At 43.3% G+C, this 13,631-nt stretch overlaps 1 protein-coding gene and 1 pseudogene across 2 annotated transcripts in view; one reads left to right on the top strand and one right to left on the bottom strand.

Annotated features, from left to right (window-relative positions):
• The window catches only part of WDR37 (WD repeat domain 37), a 76,245-nt gene that overhangs the window by 25,848 nt on the left and 36,766 nt on the right, over nucleotides 1-13,631 (bottom strand). For both annotated transcript variants that reach the window (XM_045588793.1, XM_036408361.1), the window contains exons 8-11: nucleotides 11,209-11,253; nucleotides 9,393-9,469; nucleotides 2,273-2,507; nucleotides 359-500 (exon numbers count right to left, since the gene is read on the bottom strand). In XM_045588793.1, the coding sequence (XP_045444749.1) occupies nucleotides 359-500; nucleotides 2,273-2,507; nucleotides 9,393-9,469; nucleotides 11,209-11,253 (499 nt within the window). The remainder of the gene's footprint in view (nucleotides 1-358; nucleotides 501-2,272; nucleotides 2,508-9,392; nucleotides 9,470-11,208; nucleotides 11,254-13,631) is intronic.
• Nucleotides 5,022-5,138, top strand: LOC118710646 (annotated as a pseudogene).

A 13,631-nucleotide genomic window follows, 5' to 3' on the forward strand; every position in this document is an offset into this window, starting at 1 on the left:
TTAGTTGAAAATGACCTCAGTGCAGAGATTTGGGAGTGACTGTTAACAGTTTCAATGTGATCACCTCATACCGCCAACACTGGAGTATTTCTTGCTTCCTCTCTGATCCCCTCTCCCAATGTCCCATTATGTCTCCATCCAATTTTTTGAGAGAACTTTGTTGACTTCTCTTATTCTCCTAAATTCTTTGAAATCTCCAAAATGGAGTTAAACGTTTAGGAAAACAGTAGCCATTTTGAAAGACAGTGAAGTTGGAAATTAATATTGAAAATTAACACAAGTATCAAGTTTTCATATCCACCCATAAAACTTTTACATGAACAATTAAAAAGAGACATATTGAATGACTGTAACTCACTCCGTATGACCCTGGAAAACATTCACAGAGTGGATGGACGGGTCCCTAAAGTCCCACAAGCGGAAGGTCGTATCACGGGAGGAGGTTACCACGAGCCGTTGGGTGGGGTGTGTACAACAGTGCGTGAGTTCTTGGTCATGCCCTGCAATACAACCAAAGACAACAAAAGTGCAAGGTCACCCATCTGCAGATACAGTCAGAATAAAGCTTTCTTAAAAAACACTAGAATCGCCAAAACCGATTTGGCTCAGTGGTAGAGCGTCCGTCTGCGGACTGAAAGGTCCCAGGTTCGATTCCGGTCAAGGGCATGTACATTAGTTGCGAGCACATCCCCATTAGGGGGTGTGCAAGAGGCAGCTGGTCGATGTTTGTCTCTCATTGACGTTTCTAGCTCTCTATCCCTCTCTCTTCCTCTCTGTAAAAAATCAATAAAATATATTTTTTTAAAAAAACACTAGAATCACCCTAACCAGTTTGGCTCAATGGATAGAGCATTGGCCTGCATACTGAAAGGTCCCAGGTTCAATTCTGATCAAGGGCATGTACCTCTGTTGCGGGCACATCCCCAGTAGGAGGTGTGCAGGAGGCAGCTGATTGATGTTTCTCTCTCATCAATATTTCTGACTCTCTATCCGTCTCCCTTCCTCTCTGCAAAAAATCAATAAGATGTATTTAAAAAAAAAAAACAACAACACTAGAATCAAAAAATAGTCTTTATGATCTCTATTACTAATATTTATTCACTGTAAACGTAAACACAAGGAATCATTTAATGACAGCATGTGTGGTCACAGTAGCTGGAAGTCCTTTCACTTGTACATTTAAAAGGATCATGACACTCAGTGAGTGTAACCCAGTTCCTGATCCTAACAGTTAAATGGTCTGGCAAATCTCTTTAACATGCTCAGCTTGCAAACAAATTAATTCTTAGTTCTTCACTTCCCAAATGACCTCTAATAATATTTGTGGAACCTTCTGTGAAATACAGTCTTTAACAATCAATCAGAAAATGCACCTATTGACAAATTTGAAATACATTTGTGATGGGCTCAATTCTAAGATGACCTGATATACACACCCTGTCTGATACCTTCCCTTGAGTTTGGACAGAACCTGCAAATATGGTGAGTTACCATTCCAGTAATCTCATTATGTTATAAGGCAAAATGGACTTTGCAGCCATAACTAAGGCCTCCAAACAATGTGGCTATGAGTTCATCAAATTCAAAAGATGTCCTGGTGAGCCTGACCTGATCAGATGGGCCGTTTAAAGGATCCAGGCAGCCCTGGCTAGTGTAGCTCAGTTAGTTGGACCATCATCCCACAGACCAAAAAGTTGTAGGTTCAATTCCTGGTCAGGGTTATAGGTTTGATCCCTGATCTGGGAGTGTATGGAAGGCAATCAATTGATGTTTCTCTCTTTACCTTCCTCTCTCTAAAACCAATGAAAAAACATATCCTCAGGTGAGGGTTAAAAATAGTAAAACTGCAGCAGAGATGCTCTCTTGCTGGTACTGGTCTGGAAGAAATCAAACAGCCATGGTTAATATACCTCTAGATGGGGACCATGCTAGATGCTAAAAGCAGTCCCAGCTCAAAATTCCTGACCCAGGGAAACTGTAAGGTTATAAATTCATTTTATTTTAAGACACCACCTTTGTGGAAATCTAATAAAACAACGGAAAGCTAATACACTAGCATATTTCAAATATCTAGATACTACACGCTACAATTAAATCCCCTAAAGATAAAATTAGCTACCAACAGTTCTATTAGAAAGGATTTCTGAAAAATCACATCCTGAGCACCCAGAGAACTGAAACTATTTCTGGACAGAAAGGAATGTGCAAGGTAAGATATAAACACATGCACATAAATCACAAGTACACCTCTGGCAGGCCAGGGCTAAAGTACCTGTCAGAGAGTGAACGAGCTCCGCTGTCTCCACGTCATACAGGTTTGCTGTTCGGTCCCAGGAGGCCGTCACCACCTGCTTCCCCCCAACCAGCCAGTCAGCAGCTATGACTACTCCCTGGTGACTCTTAAGGGAAGTCAATGGCAACCGGATGGTAGGACAATCACTGGACACGTCGCCATCCACATCAGGCTCATCTTTATCGGAGCACTCAATTTCATCCTCGCCACATATCTGCAGTTAAAGGTGAGAGCAGAGAACTCCTGAGAACTATGGGTCTTCCTGGCGTGACTACACAATCAGACTGTGTCACTTGTCTTTCTAGGATTTGTTCATCATTATGACAATACTGGCACAGTACATAATACATAATTGGTACTCAATAAATTTTATCACCTTTATGATTATGTGCTTGGCTAAAACCAGGGCCAAATATAAGGAGAGAAAAAAATTAGGGCCACTATAACATCATATAGGCTACTGTCCACTTCTACTAATCAACAAAATGGCAAATACGAGTAAAATTATTTTCAACATTTTAAGTTTTTATCATATATTAGATATGTAATAAAACTAAACAAATGCAACTGAAAGTCAATAATTCATCATAATAAAAAATATATATTATAATTCTCAAGTGCCTGCCTATATTGCTAAAACAATAGATATGAAAGTTCACTTTATTTTCATACAAATCAACCAAGTCTTTTGTCAAAAGCTAAAGATAAATAAAAACATAATAGTCACTGTAGGCTTCAGCTCTTTAAGAAAATGTTTATCTATTCATTTAACAAATATTTATCAGGTGTTACACAGTGCTAGACCAAAGAGCAGAAGGCACAGAGCAGGAGGAGGCAAACTCTGCTGACATGTATAAGCAACAATGAACAGCAAGGTGCACACCCCGTACTGCAATGAAGCCGGAGAATGGCCACTCCCCGCCTCAGGGAGCTAACATGCTAACAAAGAAGACAAGTCACACATGTGGGGGTGCATGCACACACACATTAGAATGGAAATATGTATTGTGTATATTCACACATTAGTGTGGGAATACACACCATGTGTACACACAGGGACAAGTGTGACATGTACACACACATTGTATAGTGATATTTATAATACACACACAGTCCTGGTCAAGGGATACATGTCACATGCACACACACAGATTCAGGCAATAATAAGTGCTAAGAAGGAAAATAAAGCAAGATGAGGAGATGGACAGTCATAAGGACTACTCTTATTCAATATTATCAGGGAATCTCTGCTAAAGTAACATTTGACTTGGGAAGTGAAGAAAACAAAGGCATATTTAGGGGAACAGTGTTCTGAGCCAAGGGAACAGAAGATGCAAAGGACAAGAAGAGAACAGATGAGCTGCAGAGTAAGAGATTATAGAGATGTTACCAGTGTGAATCAGGTAAAACTTGGAGAAATAGAAAGGACTTTGGATTTTATTGTGTGTGTGCTGGAAAATCACTAGATGGTTTTGAGTAAGGAAAAGAGATAGTCTGACTCATACTTTAAAGAACCAATGTTGTGTGAACATTCTAGATGGTTGAACTGTGTCTCCCAAAATTCATGTTGAATCCTCAATCCCAGTACTTCAGAATGTGACAGTATGTGAAAAAAAAGGTTTTTATTGATTTTTAAAGCCAGAGGAAGTGAGAAGGATAGAGACAGAAACACTGATGACAGAGAATCATCGACGGGCTACATCCTGCATACCCCCTACTAGGGATTAAGCACAAAACCCAAGCATGAATGAGCCTTATCCAGAAATCAAACCGACTTCCTGGTTCCTGCACCACCCTCAACCGCTGAGCCACACCGGCTGGGCGAAATAGGGTCTTTAAAGAGGTAATTAGGGCCTGGCTGAGTTGGTTACACATCATCCTATGCACCCAAAGGGTGCCGATTCAATTCCTGGTCAGGGCACATATCTGGGTTGTGGGTTCTATCCTGGTCGGCACATGTATGGAAGACAACCAATCAATGTTTCTTTCTCTTTCTCTCTTTTTTTTCCTCTCTTCCCCCCACCCCCCTTCTTCTCTCTAAGTAGGGAAGATTTTTTTTAAAAAGAGAGAATTAGAGTTAAAATGGGGTCGTCTGTGTAGGCCTTAATCTGGTATGACTGGTGTCCCTAAAAGAGGACAGGAGGACAGACACAGAGATGGCCATATGAGAACACTGGAAGATGGCTGCCGACACACCAGTGTCCTAGGCCTCAGGAAAAATGACCCCTTCTGACAACTGGATCTGAGATTTCTATCCTCCAGGACCATGAGACAAGGATCATCTGATGTTTAAGCCCCTTTTAAGCTCCTTCTGTGGTGCTTTATTACAGCAACCCAAACACTGAAACTGGGAAGACTAACAGAAAGTGATCACCAAGTACAGGTAGGAGAAGGGAGCCTGGATGGGTAGTAGTAAACACAAGAAAGGTTAAATTAAGACACCCTCTGAGACAGCTCATGATCTGCCGATGGCCAAATGCCTGGGGGGGAAATTATAGATGACTTTCAGGTGTTTAGTTTAAACAATAGGGTGAAGGATAAAGGCTGAAACAGGGAACAAAACAAGAGCAGTTGTGGAAACATCCAGAGCTCAATTTCACACACATTAGTTTTGCAATGTCTGTAAGACACCCAAGTAGAAACTGAGTAAGTAGTTAGATGTCATAGAAGTCTGGAGTTGAGGACAATATGCAAACCTGGGGGGGAGGGGGAGAGACGGAAGGGTCAGCAGCAAGGGATGTTCCTTAAAATCACAGGTCTAAGATCAACAGATGGCAATAATAAAGCCATGTTACGAGCCTTAAAGACACTGAAGTCATTAAGGTCCCTGAAAATGGCAATAAAAAGAAAAAAAGAGCCGAAACCGGTTTGGCTCAATGGATAGAGCATCGGCTAGGGAACTGAAAGGTCCCAGGTTCGATTCCGGTCAAGGGCATGTACCTTGGTTGCGGGCATATCCCCAGTAGGGGGTGTGCAAGAGGCAGCTGATCGATGACTCTCTCCCATAGATGTTTCTAACTCTCTCTCCCTTCCTCTCTATACAAAATCAATAAAATATATATATTTTTTTAAAAGAAAAAAAGAAAAAAAAGATCAACTAGAGAGTAGAGTGAGAGGAAAACAGGAAAGAGGGTGGCAATAACCTACAAGCAAGTAAGAGGGCAAGGAGGTGACCCACACAGAAGTGAGTGCTGGGCGGTGACCCACACAGAGGTGAGTGCTGGGCGGTGTCCCACACAGAGGTGAGTGCTGGGCGGTGACCCATACAGAGGTGAGTGCTGGGAGGTGACCCACACAGAGGTGAGTGCTGGGAGGTGACCCACACAGAGGTGAGTGCTGGGCGGTGTCCCACACAGAGGTGAGTGCTGGGCGGTGTCCCACACAGAGGTGAGTGCTGGGCGGTGACCCATACAGAGGTGAGTGCTGGGAGGTGACCCACACAGAGGTGAGTGCTGGGAGGTGACCCACACAGAGGTGAGTGCTGGGAGGTGACCCACACAAAGGTGAGTGCTGGGAGGTGACCCACACACAGCTAAGAGAGTCAAGTGTCGGAGACCCAGGAGTCATTGGGAAGAGGAGGTGACCCAGCCAAGAGACTCAAGAGGAAGGAAGAAAATGAGAGAAGCACAAAATGTGAGATGGAGAGAGGGGTCACACTGTGATAACAACTTAGAAGCCCGAGGAGTGACTGTAAGTGTCTGCTGGGTGGGCAACATGGATGGGATGCTGACGTGAGAAGCCCAGCAGGGACACAGCGTATCCTAGAGAAGTGAGTAGGGAGAGGGAAAGGAATGCAAGGACAAGTCTGAGGTCTGCATGGGAAAACCAACACCCCATGGCTCCCCGTGGGAAAGAACGCTCAAGTGGGTTAGGGGGTGGCTACTACACCGTCTGTGTGCTGCTGGGAATGACACAAGAAAATAAGGAGGCAGGTGAAAATCTGCTGAGGGGAAAGTGAGAAAGTCACCCAGGAATGTGGCAGAAACGTGGCCTAGAGGAGTGTCGCAGTCCAGAGTTGCTTGGTGGTGAGGCTGGTCACAGGGTGCTCACTGATCAATGCTTGAGGGACAGGGGAAATGCCAGATGTAACACAGGTAGATTTGTCCAGGAGAGAATACACAATCTTGCGGCAAAGTTAAACATAAATGATTATACAAATTATCTATTCCATATAAATGTTAAATGCTACAAAGGATGCTCTGAGAGTAAGGCAGGCGGTCTATAACACTGAGAGGTACCTGCAGGATGAGGAATGGGGTGAGGGGAAAAGAACCAGGAGGGAGGGAGAAGGTGTGGAGTCAGGGCAGCAAGCCCAGCCCAGGGGCCGGAGAAGGGAGGGAATGCAAACTGAAACTAAGGGTCTACGATGACTCACTGAGTTGACTCACTGAGATTCAATGCTACAAAGACCATGTCTGATTTCATAGAGAAGAGGCTGGACATGAGCAGTCAGATCTGAGACAGGGAGACAAGTTAGAAGACTAGATAGTGCTCTTGACTAGAGATGGTGACAGCGAATAAGTTCCTGTGGAGTGTAGCCTGCTCAGGGTAAACCATTCCCTATCTGGTAAACAGCATCTAGAAGGGAAAAACAAGTCACTTATACATCCTGATGGAGACACTGTGGCCCAAACTCTCCTTCAGGGGACACTGGTTCTTGGGCAATGGGGCTTTTTTGCCCTCACAGCCACTCCTGAGGAACTTTGCTATCTCCTGGGCCGACAAGTGGGGGGGGGGGGGGGGGGGGGAGCACACGCGGGAGTAGAATGGAGAGGGGTGGTGTCTGAATGCCTCTGTGGGAAATGCAGAATAGGGACGCCAGGTAGGAGAAACTCAGTGGACACCTCAGGGTGGATGTTACAAAAGGAGTGTCACAGGGAGACAGAAGTGGATCCAAGATTTAGGAACCAGAACCAGAACCAGAAAGACATCACGTATTAGGTAGAAATGGAGGGGGGGAGGTGAGAGCAGGGAAGAGTCAAAGACAAGTGACAGTTCTGTCACCCAGACCTGCAGCAGTGAGCCTAACAGGCTCTTCACTAACTATTCTAATGGAAGAAGTGGCAAGTGGGCACGCAAAGGAGTAAATTCTGCCAGGGAAGTGGGAGGTCTGGGGCAGGCCGCGCGTGCAGTGTGGCCTTGGAACAGTGCGGTGGAGACCCTGATGTGGGAAGGGTGCAGGAGTGCAGAAAAACGGCCTGGAGCTCCCATGTAAAAAGTCCTAGTTATCAGGATCCACGTTTGAGAGATCAAAGAGAGTCACATTTACAGAAGTTATTTTATTTTTTAATATATTTTATTAGTTTTTTACAGTGAGGAAGAGAGAGGGATAGAGAGTTAGAAACATCGATGAGAGAGAAACATCGATCAGCTGTCTCTTGCACAACCCCTACTGGGGATGTGCCCGCAACCAAGGTACATGCCTTTGACCGGAATTGAACCCGGGACCCTAGAGTCCGCAAGCCAACGCTCTATCCACTGAGCCAAACCAGTTTCAGCTACAGAAGTTATTTTAGCAAACTAAATGAATTAAACACAAGGAATTAAAATATATTTAAAACACAAATGTAGTAAGTTATATTAAAAGAAAACTGTAAAACCTTTAACCTTAAGCTGGAAAAGGGCAAGAGGTGGGAGGGTGAGAATTGTTTATGTTTTTTGCCACTGTCTTGGAGACAATCTAATTTTAGTCATTTTTACTGCCAATAACAGGGAGTGTGCCAAGAACTGCCAATTTCATACTAAGAACCTCCTGAGAACCAGTCATCCACAGAACCACAAGTCCCTGAGTCACATGTTCTCATGTAGAAAGGACCACTGGGAGACCATATGTAACTCATTAATTTTCACTTTCAAATGGAAAAAATTCATTTCACTAAGTTAAATTAATTACTTAACATTATACAACTAGCATGATACAGCGATCAAACAGGCAATCTAAAACTGTTTACATGAGCTCTAGCTGGTTTGGCTCAGTGGATAGAGAGTCGATCTTCAATTCCAGTCAAGGGCACAGGCCCAGTTTGCAGATTCAATCCCCATTAGGGGTGTACAGAAGGCAGCCAATCAATGATTCTTTCTCATCATTGATGTTTCTATCTCTCTCTCCCTCTCCGAAATCAAAATTATTTTTAAAAAGAAAAGAAAAATGGAAAGGAATAACTTAAAAACAAAAACAAAAACAAAACAAAAAAACACTTTAAAACTGTTCACAGGATATCACCCAAATATTTCTCTATCAAGATGATGGATGCCAAATTAAAAGGAGAAAATGTCTGTCCAAAAACTGTACTGATTCAAAATGAACAAGATCTTAAGCAGACTAGTTTATTTCAGAATCTAGAACTGCTAAGAAATTCAGCAGAAGCTTAACACGTTAAGCACCCAGTCAGTCACTGGTGACTGACACTATACTTTCCGTCTGGAAGACAAAAGAGGCTGGGCACTTAATGTGTTAAGAACACAACTGGCTCTCATTTAAAGAGACTTATATGCACTGGATGGCAGCTAGAGAGGGGAGTCCTCACTAGGGAAGGCCACATAGAATTTTGGCAGTCCGCTGGAGCGGTTCCAGTCATGTACTATGATGAAGGCTCCTCTCTAATTCAGCCTGGGCTTCCCCCACGTGCCCCAAATCCTGAGGCAGCGACTCCATGAAAAGGCCCTGTGTCTAATACAAGCAAAATCATAAAGGAGAAAAAGTCAATTTAATAGTCTATATAAACTATTAAGTTTTTAAAATGTAATTACTCAACACAAGGGTTTGAAAAAAAAATAAATAATAAAAAAAAAAAGCAATTACTATACATAGTTTTCCCCTCTAACAAGACTGCTGCTTTCTTATTTATTTGGGGGGAGAGGGAACAACTCCACACAATGTTAACTCACTCTATGACCCAATGTAACCTTCACTTCTTCCTCAGATATCCTATCTCCAAATGCAGCCACAGTGGGGGTTATGGATCCAACCTCTGAATATTGGGGAAACTCATTCAGTCCATAAGATATTACAAAGTTATTCTAATTATTTGCAGACATCCAGAACCCCACCAACATACCCCAGGTCGTGTTTTCAGGGTTAAGTAAATGTGCTGCTTACACTAGTGTCAGCCACAGGCTGGGGTGTCGGCAGCTGAACCGCGTATCTCCAAATGTGAGCAGTCTGGTCTCCAGAAGCTGAGGAGAGAAACGGGGAAATTGTCCAAGTGCACACCAGATGTAAAAAATGCCTTCTGCAAGGCTCTGAGCATCCTCAGACGTATGTAACTTAGTGATCATTACTGAGATGAATGTACTTCACTCAAGTAGAGACCACATAATGCTATTGAGAATAGAGCACATGCACAAAATTAAGGTAATTACTTATAAAAATGCTCCCCTTTTAATCTTAGGGTGGAAAGCTATGAGAGTTCAGAGAAAATTTACAAATAGATTTTATTCTCCAACTACCTAACCTAAATAAACTGAAACCCAATTATAGTCTACCTTATGCCTCTAATAGGTTTTGAGGTATTTCAGAAAAGTAATACACAAATGCACAGTCCCACCCACTCAACCCTTATGGACCTCACGATCTGCCAGGCACTACATAAGTACTAACATTCACTTTCACCAGCCACCTCTGCAAAGTGATGCTAGGACTTGGGCCTGGAAAGAGAGGGCAGCTGAAGGCACAGAAAGGGGCAGGTGTGCCAAGCAGTTATCTCCACTGACTCTCGCAAGAGCACCTGCTGGATCCCATCTTGTCTTCTGGCTCCAGAGCTTACACACAAAATTGGCCACAAGCAGAGGATGGGACCTTTCTCAGGTGTCAAATGCATTTACTGCCTGACTTGCCAATCTCTCTTCGAATGAGCATCATAACCAAACCCCTGCCTTGCACTCCTCTCTCCAGCCCACTACTTTATCTGTTTGATCCATCAGCTCCTTTCTGAATTGTCTCTTGATTTTTTCCCCTTCCTTTCCAATTTCTTGTTGTCACCGGTCTCCCTCCATCTTCCCTTTCCCCAATCATATAATAAACAGCTGAGTTAATAAAGTTTAAAGTCCTCACCTACCTTATTACCCAAATGTTTTTTCAAGTGATCAGACCTGTGACTCACAAAGTGACCTCCCACTGTATTCTACTCACATGTAAAAGCACCAATTAGAACTACTTCAGTCCTTTAATCCAGGAATCAGCAAAATCATGCCCACGGGCCAAATCCAGGCAGCCATACTTTTTGCAAATAATGTTCACTTCATTCAGCCATGTGGCATTCAAAGATGTAACATTTACTTTTGGTCCTTTACAGACAAAGCCCTCTGATCTCTGGTTCATCCAAACATGAATTCTTCAAGGTTACTGTCAGTGTCCCCAAAACACCATAAGGGTTGGACATTTTATAGGAAAACTTCTCAGTAAAATAATGAATGTGTTTTGAAAACACTATATAAAATATGATAAACCCAAGCTACCACAGCTTAGGAGAACTACCTAGATAAGAATATGAATGCAGGCTCTGCAGACTGCTGTAACTTGGAACTATTATTTTCCTCATTTTTGTATTTGAAGTGCTGAATTAGGAACTCAGCAGGAATAATGGGCCTCAGAGAACTGAGTTACAATCTGCTGAGAATCATCACAGCACAAGCAGGGAAAGTGGGCAACTATGATGTCCTTTGTAAAAAAAACACCAAGAACATGGATCAATGTTAATCTCATAATAAAGTCAAGTTCGTGTAATTTGCAATCCACTACTGATTAAAAGAAATACTACTTAATATATTTTTCTTATTTCTCACATAATTCATAAACATCTACTAACACATATCTAACTTTTATACATAATCCTGATGCTACTTACAAGAGAATGATTATAGCTGTTTTAAGATTATCAATAACTTCATTCAATAAAGAAATTAAATCAACATACCAGTGAGAGCCAACTGCTCTGATGGGTGAAATTTTATAGAATTTACTGCAAAACAAAAATTTACATAAATAGGTTTAAATAAAACATCATCAGTATCTATTATAGTTACAGGATGTATTACAAAGTTAAATTTTAAAAGTAAAAGAACTATTGTAGTTCAAAATTAGATCCTCCCATTCAGTTAACATGTGAATAAACATGTAAATTACAGAGAACTGAGATACAATAAAAATACCCAATATCAGTTATCAAATTACCAAAGTGCAACACCGAGAAAAAGAATATTAATAACCTATTTATTTTTATCTTTAACTCTAGATGCCTTTTCTATGGATAATCTGCAGAGTCCAGTGGAGGACACTATACTGCCCACCCAGCTGGCCCTAAGCCATGCCTCCTTTCCAGCTCTCAGCACCCCATAGTCCAGTCACCCACAGAAGCCAGCCTTCACACCCACACCTGAAAGGAGATATGGGCCTCATATCCTATATAATGGGAGGAATATGCTAATTATCTTTTACGCCCTGAGGTGTAACGACCAACCACATAACCACCTACCTGATCACATATCTGCAGGAGGATGGGGCAGCAAACTACAATGGGATGGCAGAGAGCTACAGAAGGTGGCAGGGCAGCAAGCTATGAAGGGGGATGGAGGAGCTACAGGAGGGTGACAGTGGCCTACTGGCACATGGATTAGTGTGCAGGGCTACTAGTATGAAATATAAGTACCGTATTTTTCGGACCATAAGACGCACTTTTTTTCCCCCAGAAGTGGGGGGGGAAAGTCCCTGCGTCTTATGGTCCAAATATAGCCTACACATATACTTTTAAAAAAAGTTTTTTTACTTGCCCGGCTCTGTGTGGTCTCTGTGTGCTTGCCCGGCTCTAAAATGGTTCTAAATGCTGCTGTTTACTTTACAGGGTTGATTACATGTGTTTATGACTGTGATGTTGGATTTTAATGCACATAAAATATTTTAGGACACTATTTCTTTCAGAATCTTTTTTTCTTCATTTCCCTTCTCTAAAAACTGGTGCGTCTTATGGTCCGGTGCGTCTTATGGTCCGAAAAATACGGTAAATGTTGTCAGCCTTCAACAAATACTCTCCTTCAGTGAGATTCAGTTAGCTATGCCATCTATCTATATAATCTTCTATCTATATAATAGAGAAATATGCAAATTAGCCAGGACGCTGTAACATCATGACTGAACAGCAGGAACCTGAGGCTGCATGGTGCCTGGCCGGGGGCAAGGGACCTCAGGCAGCACCCCCTGCCTGGTGAGGCTCGACGGGGGATCTCAGGCCATGCCCCCGCCCCAGTACCAGGCTGGGAGACCTCATGCCACGCCCCTGGCCCAAGCACCATGACAGGAGACCTCAAGCCGTGCCCCCTGCCCAACTGTTCTTGACAGGGGACCTCAGGCTGCACTCCCCCACCTGGCACCAGGCTAGGGGACCTGAGGCTGCGCCCCCCCACCTGGCACCAGGCTGGGGGACCTGAGGCTGTACCCCTGCCCAGAGGGGCTTGATGGGAGTGGGGCCGGCCAGTCTGGGTCTCACCCAATGGGGGTGGGGCCGGCCAGGTCTGGGTCTCCTGGGTTTTCGAAGTGCAGGTGGGTGGTGGGCAGGGACCTGACTCTAGTCCTGCAGCATGCCCCAGACTCTGATAGGAGGGAGATTTTCATATATATTTTACTAATTTTCTTTCATCTCTACCACTTCTATCATAAAGGGCAAATAGCAATATTAAAATATTTCCTATAATTAATTCCCTTTTAATGTGCACGAATTTCATGCACTGGGCCACTAGTTAGAATTATATTTTTTCTAAAGAACTGAAAAATACAGAAGATACTGTTTTACTGTTAACACCAAACAGGTAGCTGTGGGAGGAGCTGGTCAAACAAAGAACTGTGATGCTTAGACCATCACCACACTCCTAACAGATGAACAGTATAAATATCTCAATTTCAGTAAGACTCACTGCTAGAGAGAAGTAGCACTGCTGATAGAACAGAAGCAAAGAGTGGAAGCACATGCTCTGAGACTGTTTGGGGGTACCTGCTCATGCTGACCATCACGAATTGACCCACATAGAGACACTCACCACACAGAATGACCACACATGTGAGTATCCTGGGCAGGACTGAACAGGAGCTCATTGCATATCAGCCTCCTCCTGCCCTCACCTTCACTTCCTCACTCCAGCATAAGACAGAAAAGCTCACTTCTCGACAGGTTGGTAGGGTGGGGGACACCCTTAACTCTAGAAGCAAAAGGCAGATGCCACCTAGCAATTTATCAACGAGAGTTCAGAGAGTGGCGGGGACCATGGGGCTACCTGTCAGAACATTGAAGATGATGCATTCCAGATGGAAGGACCCACAAAGGGAGCGGGACAAGAGTGGGTGAAATTT

Source organism: Pipistrellus kuhlii, unplaced genomic scaffold (genome assembly GCF_014108245.1).
Source record: "Pipistrellus kuhlii isolate mPipKuh1 unplaced genomic scaffold, mPipKuh1.p scaffold_m20_p_1, whole genome shotgun sequence".
NCBI classification, from domain to species: domain Eukaryota; kingdom Metazoa; phylum Chordata; class Mammalia; order Chiroptera; family Vespertilionidae; genus Pipistrellus; species Pipistrellus kuhlii.